The sequence below is a fragment of the Carcharhinus amblyrhynchos genome, chromosome 10, assembly GCF_965287045.1.
Source record: "Carcharhinus amblyrhynchos chromosome 10, sCarAmb.v2.hapA, whole genome shotgun sequence".
NCBI lineage: Eukaryota > Metazoa > Chordata > Chondrichthyes > Carcharhiniformes > Carcharhinidae > Carcharhinus > Carcharhinus amblyrhynchos.
In genome coordinates, this window is record NC_137333.1 from 87,313,051 (window position 1) to 87,334,482 (window position 21,432).

Here is a 21,432-nt window from a genome sequence, read left to right on the forward strand (position 1 = left end):
TTGAAAGAGTGCAGAGAAGGTTCACGAGGATGTTGCCGGGACTTGAGAAGCTGAGTTACAGGGAGAGATTGAATAGGTTAGGTTAGGTTAGGACTTTATTCCCTGGAGTGTAGAAGAATGAGGGGAGATTTGATAGAGGTGTATAAGATTTTAATGGGTATAGTTAGAGTGAATGCAAGCAGGCTTTTTCCACTGAGGCTAGAGAAGAAAAAAAACTAGAGGGCGTGGGTTAAGGATGAAAAGAGAAAAGTTTAAAGGGACTATTAGGTGGGGGGGGGGGTGGCTTCTTCATGCAGAGTGTGGTGGGAGTGTGGAATGAGCTGGCGGATAAAGTGGTAAATGAGGGGTCACTTTAAACATTTAAGAAAAACTTGGACCAGTACATAGATGAGAGGGATGTGGAGGGATATGGTCCAAGTGCAGGTCAGTGGGACAAGGCAAAATATGGTTTGGCACAGACAAGAAGGGCCAAAAGGCCTGTTTCTGAACTGTAAATTTTCTATGGTTCTGTGGTTTCTAAGTAGGCTTACGTTAACGCTGTAGTGAAGTTACTGTGAAAATCCCGTAGTTGCCACATTCCCACACCTGTTCGAGTACACTGAGGGAGAATTTAGCATGGCCAATGCACCTAACCAGATCTTCCAGACTGTGGGAGCACCCGGAGGAAACCCACACAGACTCGGGAAGAGCATGCAGACTCCACACAGACGGTGACCCAAGCCGGGAATCGAACCCAGGTGTCTGAGGCAGCAGTGCGAACCACTGTGCCACCATGTTGCCCACAGTAATGGATGTTTGGGAAATATTTGTCATGTAACAAGAGTGCTTAATTTGTTGAGGATTGCAAGTAAACCAGTCAACTGGAGTTAACGTTTGCAGTGTGTTATATACTGGTAGAAAGTATAATTAGTAATAAGTTATGGCAAGAATGGCAGGCAGTGCATTTATTGTCTTCAAGGCTGCAATATTTGATTGGAAAGAGTTTGCTATTAACACTGTTACACATGCAAGCTTAATCAATGAAAAATTGATGCAATTTTTAGGTGATAAGAATAAACAGTGCAAGCAGAAGTTTGCTGAAAGTAAAGTCTAATTGCACAGAGTCAGGCATTGCTGTGATTAGTCTAAGTGTGCTGCTGCTTATATACTATTGTCGAGGTCATATTGCTTTTAAACTATCATGCTTTAAATTAAATACGCATATTGAATTATGGGATCAGGTTTGCCAGAGTAACACTCAGAACTTTTAATTGGTGTTTTTTTTAAGCAGCATCTCTGGTGGTGTTAAGCAGCAACATCACTTCAAAAGCTTGAAACGATAATAGATTTTCCATTGCTGCGAACCATGATCGGCTGGATTTTATCAGCTCTCGAGATGGGCAAGTGGGCCTGCCACCATGTCAAGTTACCAGCAGCAGAGAAGGTGGCAGATGATCTTTCTGACTAGAGGCCAATTTAACTACTTAAATGGTCAAGTAAGGGTCTCTACCCATCTCCGTTAGAATTTTAGCCACATCAGAGGTCCCACAACTGTGTGGGAAGACCAGCTGGTAAACTCTAGCAGAGTCCATGAAGGACCCACCTTTGGCCTATGGTGCGGTCCCTTGGTGGCAAAGGCTACTCCTGTGACAAAAGCACCATCTGCATTCATCCCTGGCAACTTGTGATTAAAAGAATAACTTGCATTTTTGTGCTGTTCGTTACCACTGAATGTCTCAAAGAACTTTGCAATTAATTTTGTTTTGTTTTGGAGTTTAGACAATGTCAGAATTGATTTTTTTTTGGTTGTTTTAACCCAGAATCTTTTGACATTTAGAGGTGGGAGTGTTACCAACTGAATTACAGTTTATACACCCGATATTCTTTTGACACATTGATATGGATAATTTTTTGACAAAAAAAAATTTTTCGTCTGTGTCTGGAAATGATTTTGAATAGTTTTATTAATTTATGTGACAAGTGGATGTTGGCCTGAGAAACCAATGAAACCTCCTCCACTTCATTAAGCGCTGTAACCTCAGACAAGAACCCCATACCTTATCAGCATGAATTGAATTGATTTGATTTGATTTATTGTCACATGTTTTCACATAGTAAAAAGTGTTGTTTCTCACGCACTATACAGACAAAGCATACCGTTCATAGAGAAGGAATCGAGACAGTGCAGAATGTAGTGTTACAGTCATAGCTAGGGTGTAGAGAAAGATCAACTTGATGCAAGGTAAGTCCATTCAAAAGTCTGACAGCAGCAGGGAGGAAGGTGTTCTTGAGTCGGTTGGTATATGACCTCAGACTTTTGTATCTTTTTCCCAATGGAAGAAGGTGGAGAAAAGAATATCCAGGGTGCATGGGGTCCTTTATTAGTGCTGCTTTGCCAAGGCAGCGGGAAGTGTAGACGGAGTCAATGGACGGGAAGCTGGTTTGCGTAATGAATTGGGCTATATTCACGACCTTTTGTAGTTCCTTGTGGTCTTGGGCAGAGCAGGAGCCATACAAAGCTGTGATACAACCAGAAAGAATGTTTTCTATGGTGCATCTGTAAAACTTGTTCCACATTCCAGCCAAACTTTTAGGCTGTCTGATAATGCTTCCTTACTTGCTGGCCTGTGTGAAAACCGTACGGGCGAATGGTCAAACCTGTGACCTTCTTGATAACATATGACATTTTTGCCACCAGGGCCCCAAGCAAGCTCTTTGATAGTATGCGTCTGTCCACAACAATTCTTCTTACAATGAACAATAACGCTTATTAATTCTTTCTTAGCATACCTAAGTTTTAGTATTAAACTCTAATTGCGGCATTTCAGTTCATGCAAGGTTTCATTATTCAAATATTTATTTGCGAACATTTCTTTCACTGTCTTTGATAAATTACTTTATACTGTATTATTTACTACCTCTTGCATACTTTTCTTGATTTTAGGCTCTTCAGAAACTGGCTGCACAGTACCTCAAGAGGGAATGGGTTGGGTTAAAACTTGATGAAAGAAGTGAACATAACAGGTAAATGTTTCTGGAAAATGTTGATTATAGTAACTGAAGTCCAGTTAGCATATTTTTTCTCTGAACATTCCTGGAAAATTTAGAGTTTATTTTTGCTATGTATGCATGCATGTGTACATGAACATCAGTTAAGGATAAAATCATATTGATAAACCTTGCAATCAACTATCCTGTTAACATTCATTCTATAGTTATGCATGCAGCTAAAACTTAAGTAAGATGCTGGAAGTTGTTTGTGCTTTTGCAGTCATTTATTAAGCTAACAATTTCACATGGAACAAACCCTGCCCATAGTGTGCAGGTATTTTTGCTATAAAAAAGTGACGCTGTCAAAGCTTTGGATCTTGCACTCATCGGGACAGATGTGTAAGAATACCACTTGTAAAGGGAACGACAATTTATGCCGCAAGAGAGTGCTGATTGGTTGGCAAGTCAGCTCTTGTAGGGGTGCTGCCGTTGAGAATGCAACAGGGACAGTTAACTGCTGTGTTTTGTTTAATTCCAAATCAGACAGATCAACTCTGGTCAATGCCTTGGGGAATGAACCAAAGAATGGCTGTTCTCCAAGTTTTTGTTTTGTTAAAAAAATGCAATGCATAGACATACTCCTTCTGTCTGCAAAGCACAGAGCCCTGTGTGACTATATGTAGCTTCTGGCATGTATAAATGAGAGACACTGCGAGTCTGACTGATAACCTTAAAGTGTCAGTGTAATTCTTAGTACAGTCAGGATTGTTTAACAAGTGCTATCCAGTTGCAGAATCACATCTAATGTTGGATACTTTTGAGTTTTGCAGGCATATGCTAGCTGGGTCCAGTTAGTACTTTGGCTGTTTGACATGACCCACCAGTCATTTCGTTGTACAACTTACATACCTGGCATCTCACGAGCACTGAAACCTATACACCATATTGTTCATTTGTATGATAGGCCAAATATCCTTTGGCTTTTTGGCAGCAGCCTGATGGTGGAAAATATGATTTGTGTTGTTTCTACATAGTAGCATTGTAAAATGGCTAGCTTAATTTATCATTCAATTTTTGAGACACCGTGCCCTTTTGGGATAATCTGTGGTAGACTGAGTACTTTTTAAGCCCGAAAGTGGTAGTTTGATGTCCGTTCAGGAGTCTGCGTGATATACAGTTTGCAATGATCTGATTAGGGTAGCCATCAAGCTGCAGGATGGCTTTGTTGTACCCAATTTCAATGTCAACCTTGCACTGACAGAAAATGGCTAGAGCCTTGTTTATAAGGTTGCTGATGAAGCCAATTTTACAGTGAGTGGAACTGTAGGAATCCCAAAGCATATATTAACCAATGAAAGCAGGATTATGGCAGACAATAGTAGAGAGCCCATTAGCAAATTTCTCAACTTGCATGTCATTGAAAAGGAATTCATTTGACTGCTCCATTTCAAAAGTGAATTTGAATGCAGGGTGGAGCCCATTAAGGTGAATAAGGAAGTTCTTGTAAGCAGCCTTGGATTCGAGTGTAGCAAATGTGTCATCTACGTATCGGAGATAAGTAATAATTAGGAGGTTAGATGCCATTCCATTAAAGGAATGTCTCTTGTGGAAGCCGACAGATGTTTGAGAAAGCAGGGCCTAGAAGAGCTCCCATGGCAATACCATTCATTTGGGCATACATGCTGTTGTTAAAACTGAACTCCACTGTATAAGTTGCTCAATTCAATGAATGCGGATTCAGACAAATTAAGGCCCAGATCACTATGGTAGAGTGATACAGTGCAAATGTCAATGGCTCCCTTGAGTGGTACATTGGCGAATAGGCTAGCTATATTGAACAAGCAGGTAGACATGGCATTACTATTAATATGCAAGTCCTGTATGGTTTTCACATAGATGAAGAAATCCTTCACTGTGTATGTGGAAAACTTGCTCAAAACTGGTTGTAGCAACTCTCACAACCGTTGGGTCAATTTGTATTGTGCAGAACCAGATAAGGCATAAAGGGGCATCCAATACATATGCTGATATAGTGAGCCATGAAGATGAATTCAATCATATATATTATCTGGTAGTTCATTAATCTTGCAACAGCCCATTAAGCATTTTTATAACTTGCTTTTGAGTAGAACTGTTCTGTCATGCTCAGTGAGCATGAATTTGGACCCGACATGAAGAATGTGTATTTTGTTAGGATACAGATCAGAGACCCCAAGGTATATTACAAAGTTTGATTCAACTCCAATTATTTGCTATTTTGTCATTAATGTGGGAATAAGGCATGTCACTCCAGATGTGATTCTGTTGACATTCCAGGAAGCTTTTATCAAAATTAACTTCAACAAGATAGTTTAACTGTAACAAATGAATCAGTTTAACATGTGCACAATACTTAAACATGACAAGACATAATTCTTAACTTCTAATCTGTCTTGATTGGTTCCAATTCAAGCAATATTCCTCATACAGACTTAAAAGACCTCTTCAAAATCAATTAACAAATAACACAGGCTTACTTGTTGTTAACAGTTCTAGTTTTTTGAACACCTGGAGAGAGAGAGGGATCTTTTCAGAGAGAGAGAGAGCCACCTCTTTTAAACAGATCCAGTTAGCAACTGCTATTGATTTTTAAAAATGAAATGAAAACTGTTGTTCCAGCAAGTGTAGCTCCTTCCGTTAATCACATGACTTTTCAGAGAGAGAGAGAGCCACCTCTTTTAAACAGCTCCAGTCAGCCACTGCAATTAGGATATCTTTGCAGGTGTCCCTCAGGGCAATGTCCTCGGCCCAACTATCTTCAGCTGCTTCATTAATTACCTTCTCTCTGTCATAAGGTCAGAAGTGGGGATGTTCACCGATGATTACACACTGTTCTGCAGTATTTGCAAATCTTCAGATATTGAAGCTGTCTGTGTTCCAATACAGCAAGGTTTGGGCAATATCCAGGCTTGAGCTGACAAATGGCAAGTAACATTTGTGCCACACAATGCCATGCAATGACCATTACCAATAAGAGACATTCTGATGAATCTGACAATCTGCTTGACACTACATCCAATCCTTCCACCCGCAACACTCAGTAGCAGCTGTGTGTACTATCTACAAGATGCACTGCAGAAATTCACCAAAGATCCTTAGACAGCACCTTCTAAACCACGGCCACTTATATCTAGAAGAACAAGGGCAACAGATACATGGGAACACCACCTGCAAGTTCCCCTGCAACCAGCCACCGTCCTGACGTGGCCGTTCCTTCGCAGTTGCTGCATCAAAATCCTAGAATTGCCTCCCTAACAGCATTGTGGGTCAACTCACAGCGCGTGCTTTGCACCGTTTTAAGAATGCAGCCTATCACCATCCTCTCGAGGGCAACTAGGGATGGACAATAAATGCTAGCCAACCAAAGGCTTTGATCTTTGGGTCCTCACTGTCCACGGGGATAGTGCCATAGGTCTGGAGAGTGACGAATGTCCTTTCTCTGTTCAAGAAAGGAAATAGGAATGACCCTGGTAATTATAGGCCGGTCAGTCTTTCTTCGGTGGTTGGTAAGTTAATGGAAAATGTCCTGACGGATAGGATTTATGACCATTTGGAAAGATGCAGCTTAATCTGGGATAGTCAACACGGATTTGTGAAGGGTAAGTCTTGCCTCTCAAATTTGATTAAATTCTTTGAGGAGGTAATGAAGTGTGTGGATGAAGGTAGAGCAATTGATGTTGTATACATGGATTTTAGTATGGCGTTTGATAAGGTTCCCCATTGTGGTCTCATGAAGTAAGTAAGGAGGTGTGGGATAGAGAGAAATTGGCCAATTGGATAAGTAACTGGTTATCTCGTAGAAGACAGAGGGTGGCGGTGGATGGAAAATTTTCAGATTGGAGACCAGTTACCAGTGATGTACCACAGGAATCAGTGCTGGATCCTCTGCTGTTTGTGATTTTTATCAATGACTTGGAGGAGGGGGCTGAAGGGTGGGTTAGTAAATTTGCTGATGACACCAAGATTATTGGAGGGCTCTTGCAGGCTGCAAAGAGACATTGATAGGGTGCAGAGCTGGGCTGAAAAATGGTAGATGGAGTTTAACCCTGATAAGTGTGAGGTGGTTCATTTTGGTAGGACAAATTTGAATGCGGATTACAGGGTCAACGGCAGGGTTCTGAGGAACGTGGAGCAGCAGAGAGATCTTGGGGTTCATATCAGATCTCTGAAGGTTGCCACTCAAGTGGATAAAGCCGTGAAGAAGGCTTATAGTGTGTTAGCGTTTGTTAACGGGGTTAGAGTTTAAGAGCCGTGGAGTAATGTTGTAACTGTACAGGGCCTTGGTGAGACCACATTTGGAATACTGTGTGCAGTTCTGGTCACCTCACTATAAGAAGGATGTGGAAGCATTGGAGAGAGTGCAGAGGAAATTTACCAGGATGCTGCCTGGTTTAGAGGTAGGTCTTATAAGGAAAGCTTGAGAGAGCTAGGACTTTCCTCTTTCGAGCGGAGGAGGATGAGAGGCAAATTTATTAAGGTCTATGAGTGGGACAGATAGAGTGGACATTCAGAGACTATTTCCTCGGGTGGATGTAGCTGTTACTAGGGGGCATAGGTTCATGGTGCGATATATAGAAGGGATGTCCGAGGCAGGTTCTTTACTCAGAGTGGTTGGGGTGTAGAATGGACTGCCTGCTGTGATAGTGGAGTCGGACACTTAGGAATTTTCAAGCGGTTATTGGATAGGTCCGTGGAGCATACCAGAACGATAGGGAGTGGGATAGCTTGATCTTGGTTTCGGACAAAGCTCGGCACAACATCGAGGGCTGAAGGGCCTGTACTGTTCTATGTTTCTATGTTTCAGTGACACCCATGTCCCAAGATTGAATTAAAAAAACTCAAATGATAATCGTTCCAAGCTCAGTCATGATTGTGCAGAAAGCTTTCCATACGCTTGACTCCAGAACAGTGATGGGCAACATAAGAACATAAGAAATAGGAGCAGGAGTAGGCCATCTAGCCCTTCGCGCCTGCCCTGCCATTCAACAAGCTCGTGAGTGGGCAGATTGAGTGGCCCTTCTTCAGGATTGCAATCAGGCTTGTTCATGAATCATGACCTCACTAATAAAATTAAGTACATTTAACACATGCCTAAGATTTCATTACAAGTTATAGAAAATGCTTAATCATTTATATATTAATAGAACTGTCATCAACTACAAATGGGAAAATAAATATTTATACTTTGGACATAGAGGGAGTGCACAATTCTCGCAATCACTTTGCTTGCCCTTCCTTAACATACATACCACTTAAGGCATACCAGTAGGAAAAAATCTAGAGTGGAATTAACAGAATGTGGCAACCTTGCCTGTGGGTAATGGTAACAAAATGAGTCTGGCCACACGAGACCCTGGGCCGCAGATTTCTCACCACTGCTCTAGAACCTCTTGGAATTCTTAGTCACTGAAATTATTGACTTCAGACATGTATCCTATCATGTGCTAACAATTGCAATTTAAGCATAAATTATCTTCTGCTCCGAAAGCTCAATTTTCTATTACTTATGTACAAATGTGCTGCTCCATCTATCTCATGTTAAGATTGATTAACGTAAATGGATGTAGCATCAGCGTTGCTTTTCACTAGCACCAAGCTCTTACAAAAGAGAGATTAATTATAGAGAAAAAAATACTCCTGTCCGATTCAACGATGTTGAACTTCCCCTGACTCTGAACTCCTGCTGAAGTTAAACTCTTATAGCCTTTCACATTGCTTTGGTCTCACAGCCAAAGATTCAAGACCGCTGTTAAGTCAACTGTGGGGGTAAAAAATCTCAACTTCTCCAACCTTTATAACTTTAACCTTTCATGTCTGGTAACATCCAAATAAATGTATTTTGCACCTTTTTATATTGCTGGTATACCCCACTTCTAAATAATACTTCTATTTGAGTTAAAACTAGGCAATAATGTTTTGTTAAAATCTTACAAGCAAAAATGATTTCCCTAGCATTTGATGACAAATTCCTATGCAATTTTCTCTAGTACTTCCATTAGATTAGTATTGATTTGATTTATTATTGTCATATATCTTTATATACAGTGAAAAGTATTGTTTCTTGCGTGCTATACCAACAAAACATACCATTCATAGAGAAGGAAACGAGAGAGTGCAGAATGTAGTGTTAGTCATAGCTAAAGTGTAGAGAAAGATCAACTTAATGCAAGGTAAGTCCATTCAAAAATCTGACAGCAGCAGGGAAAAAAGCTGTTCTTGAGTTGGTTGGTATGTGACCTCAGATTTTTATATTTTTTTCCTAAAGGAAGAAGGTGAAAGGGAGAATGTCCGGGGTGCATGGAGTCCTTAATTATGCTGGCTGCTTCGCAGAGGCAGCGGGAAGAGTAGACAGAGCCAATGGATGGGAGGCTGGTTTGCGTGATGGTTTGAGCTACATTCACGACTTCCTATAGTTTCTTGCGGTCTTGGGCAGAGCAGGAGCCATACCAAGCTGTAATACAACCAGAAAGGATGCTTTCTTTCTGTAAAAGTTGGTGAGAGTCTTAGCTGACAAGCCAAATTTCCTTCATCTGAAAAAGTAGAGACATTAGTGGGCTTTCTTTTTGTGTCAGCAAGGGGGAACCAGGACAGGTTGTTGGTGATCTGGACACCTAAACAAAAAACTTGAAGCTCTTGACCCTTTCTATTTCGTCCCCATTGACGTAGACAGGCATGTTCTCCTTTACCCTTCCTGAAGTCGATTCAAGTGCCAAACAACCTTATTCCCAACCTACGCTTGAAATAAAGGCCCAAATTATGAGGTGTCAGATTCCACATTTCCCCCCCACCACCCGTCCAAACTCCAGGCTTACGTCAGGTGGAGGAACCTGTCGGGGAGAACTTTGGCTGTCGTGCAATCATTTAAGGGACAGTTCATAACTGACAGACAGGAGATGGGATTTCTGCCCTCGTGAATCAAGCAGGCAGTTTGGCCTCAGAGATCAGTTGTCCAACATTTAGGGACAGAGGCATGTGACGCTAGATTGGTATTTATGTCGGTGTAGGTTTCTGCCAGGGGACCTTTGAACTCAAGGGGCCCATTAAGGAGGCCTGCTACCAGCCCATGCGTCGAAAACTGCCCGACTGGCTGCTTATTGTGGGAATTGGCAACAGAGGTTGGATGAGGTCCTTAAGTGGGTATTAATTGGCTACTTGAAAGGTTCTCAATTTTGCCACTGGTGGGTGGGTTGCCCAGCATCTGTTCTGCCACTGGTAAAATTGAACTAGAGGAAGGAGCGGGCTGCCTGTTGGAGTAAATAAGCTGCCAACCATTTCCCCTCCGTCATCAACTCGTGGGTACGAAATGTAAAATCCAACTTCATGGGTGTGACTACCACTGTTCAAAATGTAATACTGCTGAAAGGGATCATAGCCATGGATAATTATAGACTTATTCACTACCTGCAAAAATGTCCCCTGACCACATTCTTGAAAATGCTATTTTAAAAAGTTGATTTTATTAAAAAAAACTGCTGTGCAAAGATTGGAAGAGGTACAATGAAGGCGACAAATAGTATGTAATGTAAACTTACAAGATATTGCAAAAGTTGTATGGTGGCCTGAAGTTGCCTTTTAGAATTATATTATCTAAATGATGCTGCCTGCAAAAGCAAAGTTTCCAACTAAACTGTTCCAGTGAATTTCTGGTATTCGTACGATGTATTGGTAATATATTTTAAAATGTCAGCACCTTTCTTTCTAATGTGCAATTATAATTGGTTGTATTAATGTTTTCATTTTCAATACTGCAGATTGGTTAAAATATTTCAACCATTTTGACCTATACCATCATGGGGAGGTAACCAATAAAAGCTAAAAGCTTGGCTGTACAAAGAGGGAAGGAAGAAAAGAAATATGATGTTATTCTTCAGATGCCAATTTACTGGCTGGTTATGCAAAATAAAACTCATCCAAAACGCTGGTGCCTGTAAACTCAACTCAATATCCTCCGACTCAAGAACAGCTTTTTCCCTGTTGCCATCAGACTTTTGAATGGACCTACTTTGTATTAATTTGATCTTCCTCTGCACCCTAGCTATGACTGTAGCACTACATTCTGCACCCTCTCCTCTTCTTCTCTATGAACTGTATGCTTTGTCTGTATAGCAAACAAGCAACAATACTTTTCACTGTATGGTAATACGTGATGATAATAAATGAAATCAAAAAACCTTGCTCACTGCAAGACCCTTTCACCCATCAATCCTGTACTTGCTAATTTACATTGGCTCCCGGTCTGGCAAAAAACATCTAATTTAAAATCTGTCTAGTGTTCAAATTCCTCCATATGGCTGCCATGGAATGATGGATCCTGACTGATTATTTTACCACTGAAGGCATCATCTAATATGCACGCACATGCACTTTCCAGCAAGGATCATTGAATGGAAAATTAGTTGTTATCCAAAGCATTAGTTAACTTATACAGAGTGGAAAATGGACCTTGAACTTGTTGGTCTGAAAAGTTTTTAATACTTAATTAATGCTTGTTGGTCTGAAAGGTTTTTAATGGTGGAAATGCCATTATGCACTGACACCAGAGAAGAAGCCCTACTAGCTATTTCAATGCGAGTACCTTCAGGAACAATTAATTCATTCTTCTATTTGTATTTTCTTTCCAGAAACTTTAATAATTAAAAACTGATTATTTTGAAATTTGCTTGTTTATATTCTACAAGAAGTATCACGGTGAAATAGGGCAGGTAATGGCATGGTGGTAATATCAATAATTAGCAATCCAGAAGTTCAAGCAAATGTTCTGGGGAGACTAATTCAAATCTCACTATGACAGCTGATGGAACTTAAATATAGAAACCCTACAGTACAGAAGGAGGCCATTCAGCCCATCAAGTCTGCATCGATCACAATCCCACCTAGGCCTTACCCCCATATCCCTGCATATTTTACCCACTAATCCCTCTAACCTACGCATTTAGGGACACTAAGGGCAATTTTTAGCATAGCCAGTCACCCTAATCTGCACACCTTTGGATTGTGGGGGAAAACCAGAGCACCCGGGGGAAAACCACGTAAACACAGGAAAAATGTGCAAACTCCACACAGACTGTGACCCAAGCTAGGAATTGAACCCAGGTCCCTGGAGCTGTGGAACAGTAGTGCTAACCACTGTGCTACCATGCCACCCAACTAAGTGACTGAATCTGGAATTAACATGTGATTTTACCATGAAACCATTATCACAGCAATGTGGCCGATTCCTCGTGGATTACAGCAATGTGGCCGATTCATTGTGGGTCACATCTCAAATAGTGACGGAGTACAGGAAAGAGATAGAGAATCTGATGAAATGGTGTGATGACAATAATCTCTCCCTCAATGTTAGTAAAATGAAGGAGATAGTTATCGACTTCAGGAAGCTTAGTGGAGGACTTGCATCTGCTCACATCAACAGGGTTGAAGTGTAAGTGGTTAAGAGCTTCGAGTTTCTCGGTGTCCAGATCACAAACAACCTGTCCTGGTCCCTCTACGCTGATGCTATAGTTAAGAAAACCCACTGATGCCTCTAATTTCTCAGGAAGCTAAAGAAATTCAACATGTCCATTACAACTTTCACCAAGTTTTACAGATGCACCATAGAAAGCATCCTTTCCGGAATTATCACAGCTTCTTTATGGCTCTTCTGACCAAGACAGCAAGGAATTACAAAGGGTTGTGAATTTAGTCCAATCTATCACGCAAACCAGCCTCCCATCCGTTGTCAGTCTACACTTCCCACTACCTTGGAAAAGCAGCTGGCATAATCAAGAACCTCACACACCCCGGACGTTCTCTCTTCTACCACCTTCTGTCAGGAATAAGATCTAACAGTCTGAGATTGCGTACCAACTGACTCAAGAACAGCTTCTTCCCTGCTGCCATTAGACTTTTGAATGAACCTCCCCTATATTCAAATGATCTTTCTCTGCAGCCTAGCTATGACTGTAACACTATATTCTTCACCCTCTCCTTTCCTTCTCCCTTATGTATTCTGTGAATGGTATGCTTTGTCTGTACAGTGTACAAGAAACAGTACTTTTCACTGTACACCAATTCACGTGACAAATCAAATCTGAAATACTCTCTGAAATAGCCCAGCTAGATATTCAGTTGTATCAAAACACTGAAAGTCTAAAAGGAATTAAACCAGACGGATTACCCAGCATTAGTCCAGGCACCAGAAATGGCAGTGTCACACACAGCCTTATTCACCCTACAAACTCCTCCCTACTAACATCTATTTTTTATTCATTCATTCGTGGGACATGGGTGCCAATGGCTGGCCAGCATTTATTGCCCATCCCTAGTTGAGACCATGGTCGTGAACTGCTTCTTGAATCGCTGCAGTCCACACGCTGTAGGTTGACCCGCAGTGCCATTAGGGAGGGAATGTGGCTTGATGCTTGTGCCATAATCGAGAGAGTGGCCTGACATCATACTCATCAAATCGTATTTTAAAGACAATATCCCAGACTTGATCATCCACTGTAGCTGGCAGTGGCACAATGGTATACAGTCAGGAGGGAATTTCTCTGGGAGTCCTCATGGGTATCAGGGCAAACAAAAGGAAAGCTCTTGCTGATCACTATATACCATTCCCCCTCCATTGTTGAATCTGACCACCATTTGGAGGTCAATCTGAGTGTGGCAAGGGGGAACAGAATGTACTCTGGGAATTTCAATGTGCATCACAAAGAGTGGCTCAGTAGTACCACTAGCGATCGGGTTGGCAGAATCCTAAAGGTCGTTGCAGCTAGACTGGGTTTTCAGCAGGTGGTGAGAGATCCAACAAGAAGGGAAAAACCTGCTTGACCACATTCTTGCCAATGTTGCAGATGCATGTGTACATGACAGTACTGGTAGAAGTGGCCATTGTACAGAGACAAAGTCCAATCTTCACATTGAGGATACCTTCCACCGTGTTGTGTGAAACCACCACAAGCTAAATGCAATAGATTTCAAACAGATATGGCAGCTCAAAACTGGGTACCCATGAGGTGCTGTGGCCATCAGCAGCAGGATTGCAGTATGGTGGCACAGTGGTTAGCACTGCTGCCTCACAGTGCCAGGGACCTGGGTTCAATTCTCGGCTTGGGTCACTATCTGTGTGAAGTCTGCATGTCCTCCCCATGTCTGTGTGGGTTTCCTCCAGTTGCTCCAGTTTCCTCCCACAGTCCAAAAAACGTGCTCGTTGGGTGTATTGGCCATGCTAAATTCTCCCTCAGTATACCTGAAGTGTAGTGACTAGGGGATTTTCACAGTAACTTCATTGCAGTGTTAACGTAAGCCTACTTGTGACAATAATGAAAACTAATGTGTAACCGCATGACCCGGCATTTCCCCCACTCTAACATTACCATCAAGCCAGGGATTCAACCCTGGTTCAACGAAAAGTGCAGGAGGGCGTACGAGGAACAGCACCAAGCATACCTTAAAAATGAAGGATCAACCAAGTGAAGCTACAAGACAGGACGACTTGCATGCCAAACAGCGAAGCAGTGTGTGATCAACAGATTGTGGGATTGCTTAATCCCACAATCAGTGGATTAGATCTTAAAACCTGCAGCCCTGCCACATCCAATCATGAATGATAGTGGATAATTGAACAACCAATGAGGAACAGGCTCCAGAAATATCTCGCTCTCGATGACGGGGGAGCCCAGCTCATCAGTGTAAAAGTCAATTTGTTGCTATCTTCAACCCAGAAATGATCCATCATGGCTTCCTCCTGAGGTCCCCAGGATCACAGATGCCAGTCTTCAGCCAATTCAGTTAGAACCACGGGATAGTTGCAGTACAAAAGGAGGCCGTTCAACCAATGTTGCCCAAGGGCGCCCAGGTCACACCTTCATGCACTCGGCTCATAACTGTTTGGCTTACAGCACTAAAGGCGCAGATCCAGGTACTTTTTAAGAGGTAAGGGGCTCTGTCTCCACCATCAACTTGGGCAGTGAATACCAGACACCCACTTCCCTCTACATTAAAAAAGTTCTTTGTCACGTTCCCCCCTACATCTTCTGCCACTCATCTTGAATCCATGTCTCTTGGTTTTAGAGTTCTCTACCAAGGAAACAATTTTATTCTGTCCACTGTACTTCTTCCATAGTACATTCCCAGTAGTGTATTTTCTCCTTTTTCATTTCTAAGCTAAAGCCTTGTTGTTGGCCCGTTTTAATGTCATCCCTTCTCACAACTGAAATTGATTCTTTAACCATTAGTGCTACTCCCCCTCCTCCTTTGTCTTCCACTCTACGATCTGAAGACTCTATAACCAGAGATAATGAGCTACCAATTTTGCCCCTCCAGCCAGGTTTCCATGAAAGCAATGACATCCTGTTGCCATGTGTCTAGTTGTGCCCTTAACTCCTCTACCTTTTGTAATTACTCCCTGCATTGAGGTATAAACTGTCAGTTTCCCTTGCTGAATACTTTTAAACTTTGCTTCACCTGTAATTCCAAGTCTATCACTACATCTTTTACATCACCAGCTGATGTCCTGCCTCCATTTTCCTGATCTGAATTTGACATATCTGATCCTACTCCTGGGATTCTATCTCCCTGCCACACTAGTTTAAACATTCCCCAACAGAACTAGCAAATGCCCCCACAAGGACATTGGTTCCAGCTCTGCCTGGTCACAGCCCATTTGGATTGTACACCTTCCACAGAACTGGTCCCAGAGCCTAAAGAATCTAAATCCTTCCCGGCTATAATATCCTTCCAGCCACATGTTCGTTTGGTTGATCCTCTTACTCCTGTTCTCACTGGTGCATGGAACTGCAAGTAATCCTGAGATTACTAAATTTGAGGACCTGCATTTTAATTTATTTCCTAATTTCCTGTATTCATCTTGCAGCTCTTCATCCTTTAATTTACCTATGTCATTGGTACCAACGTGCACCACAACTGCTGGCTGTTCACCTTCCCTCCCAGAATGCACTGCAGCCACTCTTTGACCATCTGGTCCCTGACATCAGGTAGGCAACGTACCATCCTTAATTCACGTTTGTGGCCACAGAAGCATCTGTCTGTGCCTCCAGCTATTGAATCCCCTATCACTTGTAGTCTTGCCACTCATTTTCCTCCTGCCCCTCTGAGCAGCAGAGCCACCCATGGTATCGTGAACTTGGCTGCTGTACTTTCCCTTTCTCCTGAGAAGCCCCCCCCCGCCAAAAACAGTATCCAAAGCACTATGTTTGAGAGGGAGATAACCTCGGGACTCCTGCACTACCTTGAATATTTTACTGTTCCTGCTGGTCACCCATTCCCTTTCTGTCTGTGCAATCCTCACCTGTGGTTTGACCATCACACTAAACATGCTTTCCATGACTTGCTCAGCATTGCTCACCTTCACTCCACGCAATATCAAGAAACAGCTGAAGAAGAAAAGTACAGCACAGGAACAGTTGCTTTGACCCCCAGGCCTGGACCGATCATGATGCCTGCCTAAACTCAAACCATATGCACTTATGGAGTCTGTATCCTTCCATTCCCATCCCATTCATGCATTCATCTAGATGCCCGCTAAATGCCACGATAGTACCTGCTCCCAGCTCCCCGGGCAGTGTGCTCCAGACATTTAGCACCTTTTGTGTAATATAAAAAATTTGCCTCTCGCACATCTCCTCTAAACTTTTCCCCATGAACCTTAGACCCGTGTCCCCTAGTACTTTACTTTTCTATTGTGGGAAAGTGCATCTGACTTTCCACTCTGTCCATACTGCTCGTAATCTTGTAAACCTCCTCAGCCTCCTCATTCCAGTGAGAATAAACCGAGTTTATGCAACTTCTCCTCTTAACTAATACCCTCCAGAGCAGACGACATCTTGGTAAGCCTCTTCTGTACTTTTTCCAAAGCATCCACATCCTCTGGTAGTATGGCAACCAGAATTGTACGCAATATTCTAAATGGGGCCTAACTAAGGTTCTGTACAGCTGCAGCATGACCTGCCAAGTTTTATACTCAATGCCCTGAACAATGATGGCAAGCATGCCATATGCTTTCTTAACTACCTTATCCACCTGCATTGCCACTTTCAGTGATTGTGGACATGTACACCTAGATCTCTCTCTCTCTGTCAATACTCCTCAGGGTTCCACCTTTACTGTATAATTCCTACATGCATTGGACCTTCCAAAATGCGTTATCTCATTTGTCCAGATTGAACTTCATATGTCATTTCTCAGCCCAAGTCTCCATCCGGTCTATATTTGTATCCTCTGACAGTCCTCTTCTCTATTCGCAACTCCATCAATTTTTGTGTCATCTGCAAACTTATTAATCAGACCAGCTATGTTATCCTTCAAGTCATTTATATTTACTAACAATAAAGGCCCCAGAACTGATCCCTGTGGAACACTGCTAGTCACAACCTTCCAGTCAGAAAAGCAACACTCTACTGCTGCCCTCTGTCTTCTATGGCCAACACAGTAAGGAGTCTGACAACACCAGATTAAAGTCCAACAGGTTTATTTGATAGTAAACGCGACAAGCTTTCAGAATATGCTTCGTTAGGTGAGCGGAGAGTTCTCTCCACTCACAGAACTCTCCACTCACCTGACAAAGGAACAGCATGTTCCAAAAGCTTGTGGTGTTTACTATCAAATAAACCTACTGGACTTTAACCTGGTGTTGTGAGACTTCTTACTGTGTTTACCCCAGTCCAACACTGGCATTGCCACATCACTTGTATGGCCAAGCCAGTTCTGTATCCATCTTGCCAGCTCTCCTCTGATCCCGTGTGACTTCACCTCTCGTACCAGTCTACCATGAGGCACCTTGTCAAAGGTTTCACTGAAGTCCAAGTTTGCAATATCTACTGCCTCTCCCTTATCTATAATCTTTATCACTTCCTCAAGAAACTCGATCAAGTTGGTGAGGCAAGACTTCCCCTTCACAAAAACATGCTGTCTATCATTAACAAGTCCATTTGTTTCCAACTGTGAATAAATCCTGCCCCTAAGAATCTTTTCCAATAATTTCCCTACCACTGACATAAGGCTTACCGGCCTATAATTTCCTGGGTTATCCTTGCTGTCCTTCTTAAATAATGGAACAACATTGGCTATCCTCCAGTCCTCTGGAACTTCTGGAACCGATGAGGATGCAAAGATTTCTGACAAGGCCCCAGCAATTTCTACCCTTACCTCCCTTAGTATTATGGTGTAGATCCCATCATGCCCTGGGGATTTATCTACTTTAATGCTTTTTAAGACGCCCATTACCTTCTTTTTGATATCAACATGACCCAGGATATCTACACACCCTACCCTAGGCTCTTCATCCATCAAGTCCCTCTTTGGTGAATACTGTGGCAAAGTATTCATTTAGTCTCTCGCCCATTTCCTTTGGTTCCATGCATAGATTCCCTTCACTATCCTTGAGTGGACCGACCCTTTCCCTGGCTACCCTCTAGCTTATGTATGTAGTTTACATAAAAAATGCCTTAGGATTTTCCTTAGTTCTTTTTGCCAAGGACTTTTTATGATCTCTTTTAGCCCTCCTAACTCTTCCTTAAGTTCCTTCCTACATTCTTTATATGGATCATATGAAGGTACTGGATACTGAAAATATGGTGTGCCCTGACAACATTTTGGCACTATTACTGAGGACCTGTGCTCCAGAACTAGTTGTGTCACTAGTCAAGATATTCCAGTACAACTCCAGCACTGGTGTCTTCCCAGCAATTGGAAAATTGCCCAGGTATGTTCTGTCCACAAAAAGCAAGGTAAGTCCAACCCAGCCAATTACTGCCCCATCAGCCTATTCTCAATCATCAGCAAAGTGATAGGTGACGGTGTTAACAGTACTATCGAACAGCGCATACTCAGCAGTTTCCTGCTCGCTGACATTTTGTTTGGGTTCCACCAGGATAACCCGGCTGCTGACCTTATTACAGCCTTGGTTCAAGCATGGACAAAAGAATTGAATCACAAAAGGTGAGGTTGGTTGAAGTCATACCTAGCACTAAGAAAGTTTGTTGGAGGTCAGTCATATTTGTACCAGTACATCATTGCAGGAGTTCCTCAGGGTAGTGAGCTGTACAACAATCTTCAGCTGGCTGATCATAAAGTCAAAGGTGGAGGTGTTTGCTGATTTATTGAACAATGTTTAGCAACATTTGCAACTCCTCAGATACTGAAGCACTGTACCCATATGCAACAAGATCTGGACAATATTTAGGCTTGGGCTGATAGTAATGTTCATGCCTCAGAAGAATTAGGCAATGACTCCAACAAAGAATGCAGCCACCTCCCAGTAATGTTCAAAATTGCTGAATCCTCCAACATTGGTTGTCATTGACCAGAAACTGATCTGAAGAAACATATAAATACTATACCTACAGGAGCAGTGAGAGTCTTGGAATTCTGCAGTGAGTAGCTCACCACCTGTCTTCCCAAAGTCTGTCACCTATGTGGAAGGCACAAGTCTGAAGTGTGTGATGGGATAATCTTCACTTGCCTGGATGAGTCTAGCTCCAGCAACACTGAAGAAACTCAAAACCATCCAAGACTATCAGGCCACTTAATTGGCACTCCATCAGAGACCCAGATTAATGCTCCAATATTCCCTCCATTGCATGCACAGTGGCAGCAGTGTGTACTGTCTGCAAGATGCATTGCAGCAGCTCACCAAAGTTTTTTCGACAACGTCTTCCAAACCTGTGACCTCTACCAGCTAGAAGAACACAGGCAGCAGATGCATGGGAATATCACCACACGCAAGCTTCTTTCCAAGCCACACACCATCCTGACTTGGAATCACATTGCCATTCCTTAACTGTCAGTGGGTCAAATCCTGAAATTCCCTTCCTTAATACCATGTGGGTGGACCTACAATACGTGGACTGCAGTGATTCAAGAAAGTGACACACTATAACCATCTTGAGGGCAATTAGGAATGGGCAATAAATGTTGGCCTAGCTAGTGAAGCCCACATGCCTTGACAGATAGCAGAATGGCACTTTCAGCGGCATTTTCTTCATTACCTTCATGCATTCTATACCCAAAGGCCACATCATGCTAATTTTTGATACAGAGATGAAACATTCCTGCAGTTCGGTGGAATCCTATTGTCCAAAAGTGAACCTTTTAATTTTTTTCTTACCTTTGCCTTCCCTTGGCCGAGCTTCGTCCATCTGGCCAAAGGCTAGCGGAGAGGATCTCAAAGCATGGCAGATCTCTGTCAATAAACAACTGGAAGCAGGCCTGGGTAAGTCGCCATTCATTCCACTGGGATGGTGCATTTTGAGGCTGGCCACTGAGTGGGGCTGCAAGAATCAGCAGGCAGGGGTGTGGGAACAGTAAAGCCTGATGCAGATGTTTGTTTTTCTCTGGAAGACTTGGAAGCAGTCACTGCAGAGGATCTAAATGAAGATGTGTCAAAACTGCAAATTCACAAAGTCAGTGAGGTCGATTCTGCGCTGTGCGTTATTAATTGATTTGTGAGATGTTTAAAACGGTGCCCTGTAGCCAGCAAAAGAAATTACAGAATTATTGTGGGTTCAATGGTTAGCACTGCTGCCTCATAATGCCAGGGACCCGGGTTCGATTCCTGGCTAGGGTGGAGTTTGTCTGTGTGCGTTTGCATGTTCTCCTAATGTCTGAATTTCTTCTGGATGCACAATAGGATATAACTGATGTGTTAAGGGACATTATATATATGACGCAGCGCAACAAGCTACCCAGGAATGAGCAATAGAGCTTGATTTTCAGCTGACAATTGTAAATCAGCGCAGGTTCAGTCACACTGACCTAGCAGTGAGCAACATTTGTGCCCCTTGGCAGTTTTATGTTGCCGTATGACTGTTGAAAAGGCCAAGTTGCTGAGAGAATGAGTTCTGGGTAGGGTTGGAGAGGAACTGCTGCGTGAGTAATTGAGGAGTGTTGGGAAGAGGTGCTGTTGATTGAGTGAAGGGAGGGGGGCATGTATGAATATGTAGTGGGGCTGGAGGGGTTGATTGTGTTGTATGGGGTGTAAGTGTGGGAGAAAGGGGCTTCACTGAATCCTCTGTCATCAGGGAATATGGAGCGTTTGGCAAAATAATGTTTTAAAACCATACATTAAAACACAAATTTTTGTATTTGTTTGTTATCACATATTGATCTAAAATATGCAAACCTTAATGATTCTATACTCTAATGTTACTGTGCTGCCTTATTGCTGTTTTATTCTTACTGGCATCTGGGGAGGTGATAATTTTCAACAGATATTTTATATATTCATTCAACATGAGCATTACAGATAGTTCCAGCATTTGTTGCCCATCCCTAATTGCCTTTGAGAAAGACTTTTGGTGAGTTAAGAAGGGGTCATATTGGTAAATAGTTTGCAAAATCTTGTCATAGTCCTTTGCTTTGCTTCGCTTCTAGCAAGGCCATGTCCTATTGTTAGTGCAGGATGGACTTCATCCTGTATTACACAGA

The 21,432-nt window shown here is 42.4% G+C and overlaps 1 protein-coding gene across 2 annotated transcripts in view; it reads left to right on the forward strand.

The window, feature by feature from the left end:
* The window catches only part of fchsd2 (FCH and double SH3 domains 2), a 244,362-nt gene that overhangs the window by 85,249 nt on the left and 137,681 nt on the right, over positions 1-21,432 (forward strand). For both annotated transcript variants that reach the window (XM_080197533.1, XM_080197534.1), the window contains exon 4: positions 2,924-3,003. In XM_080197533.1, the coding sequence (XP_080053659.1) occupies positions 2,924-3,003 (80 nt within the window). The remainder of the gene's footprint in view (positions 1-2,923; positions 3,004-21,432) is intronic.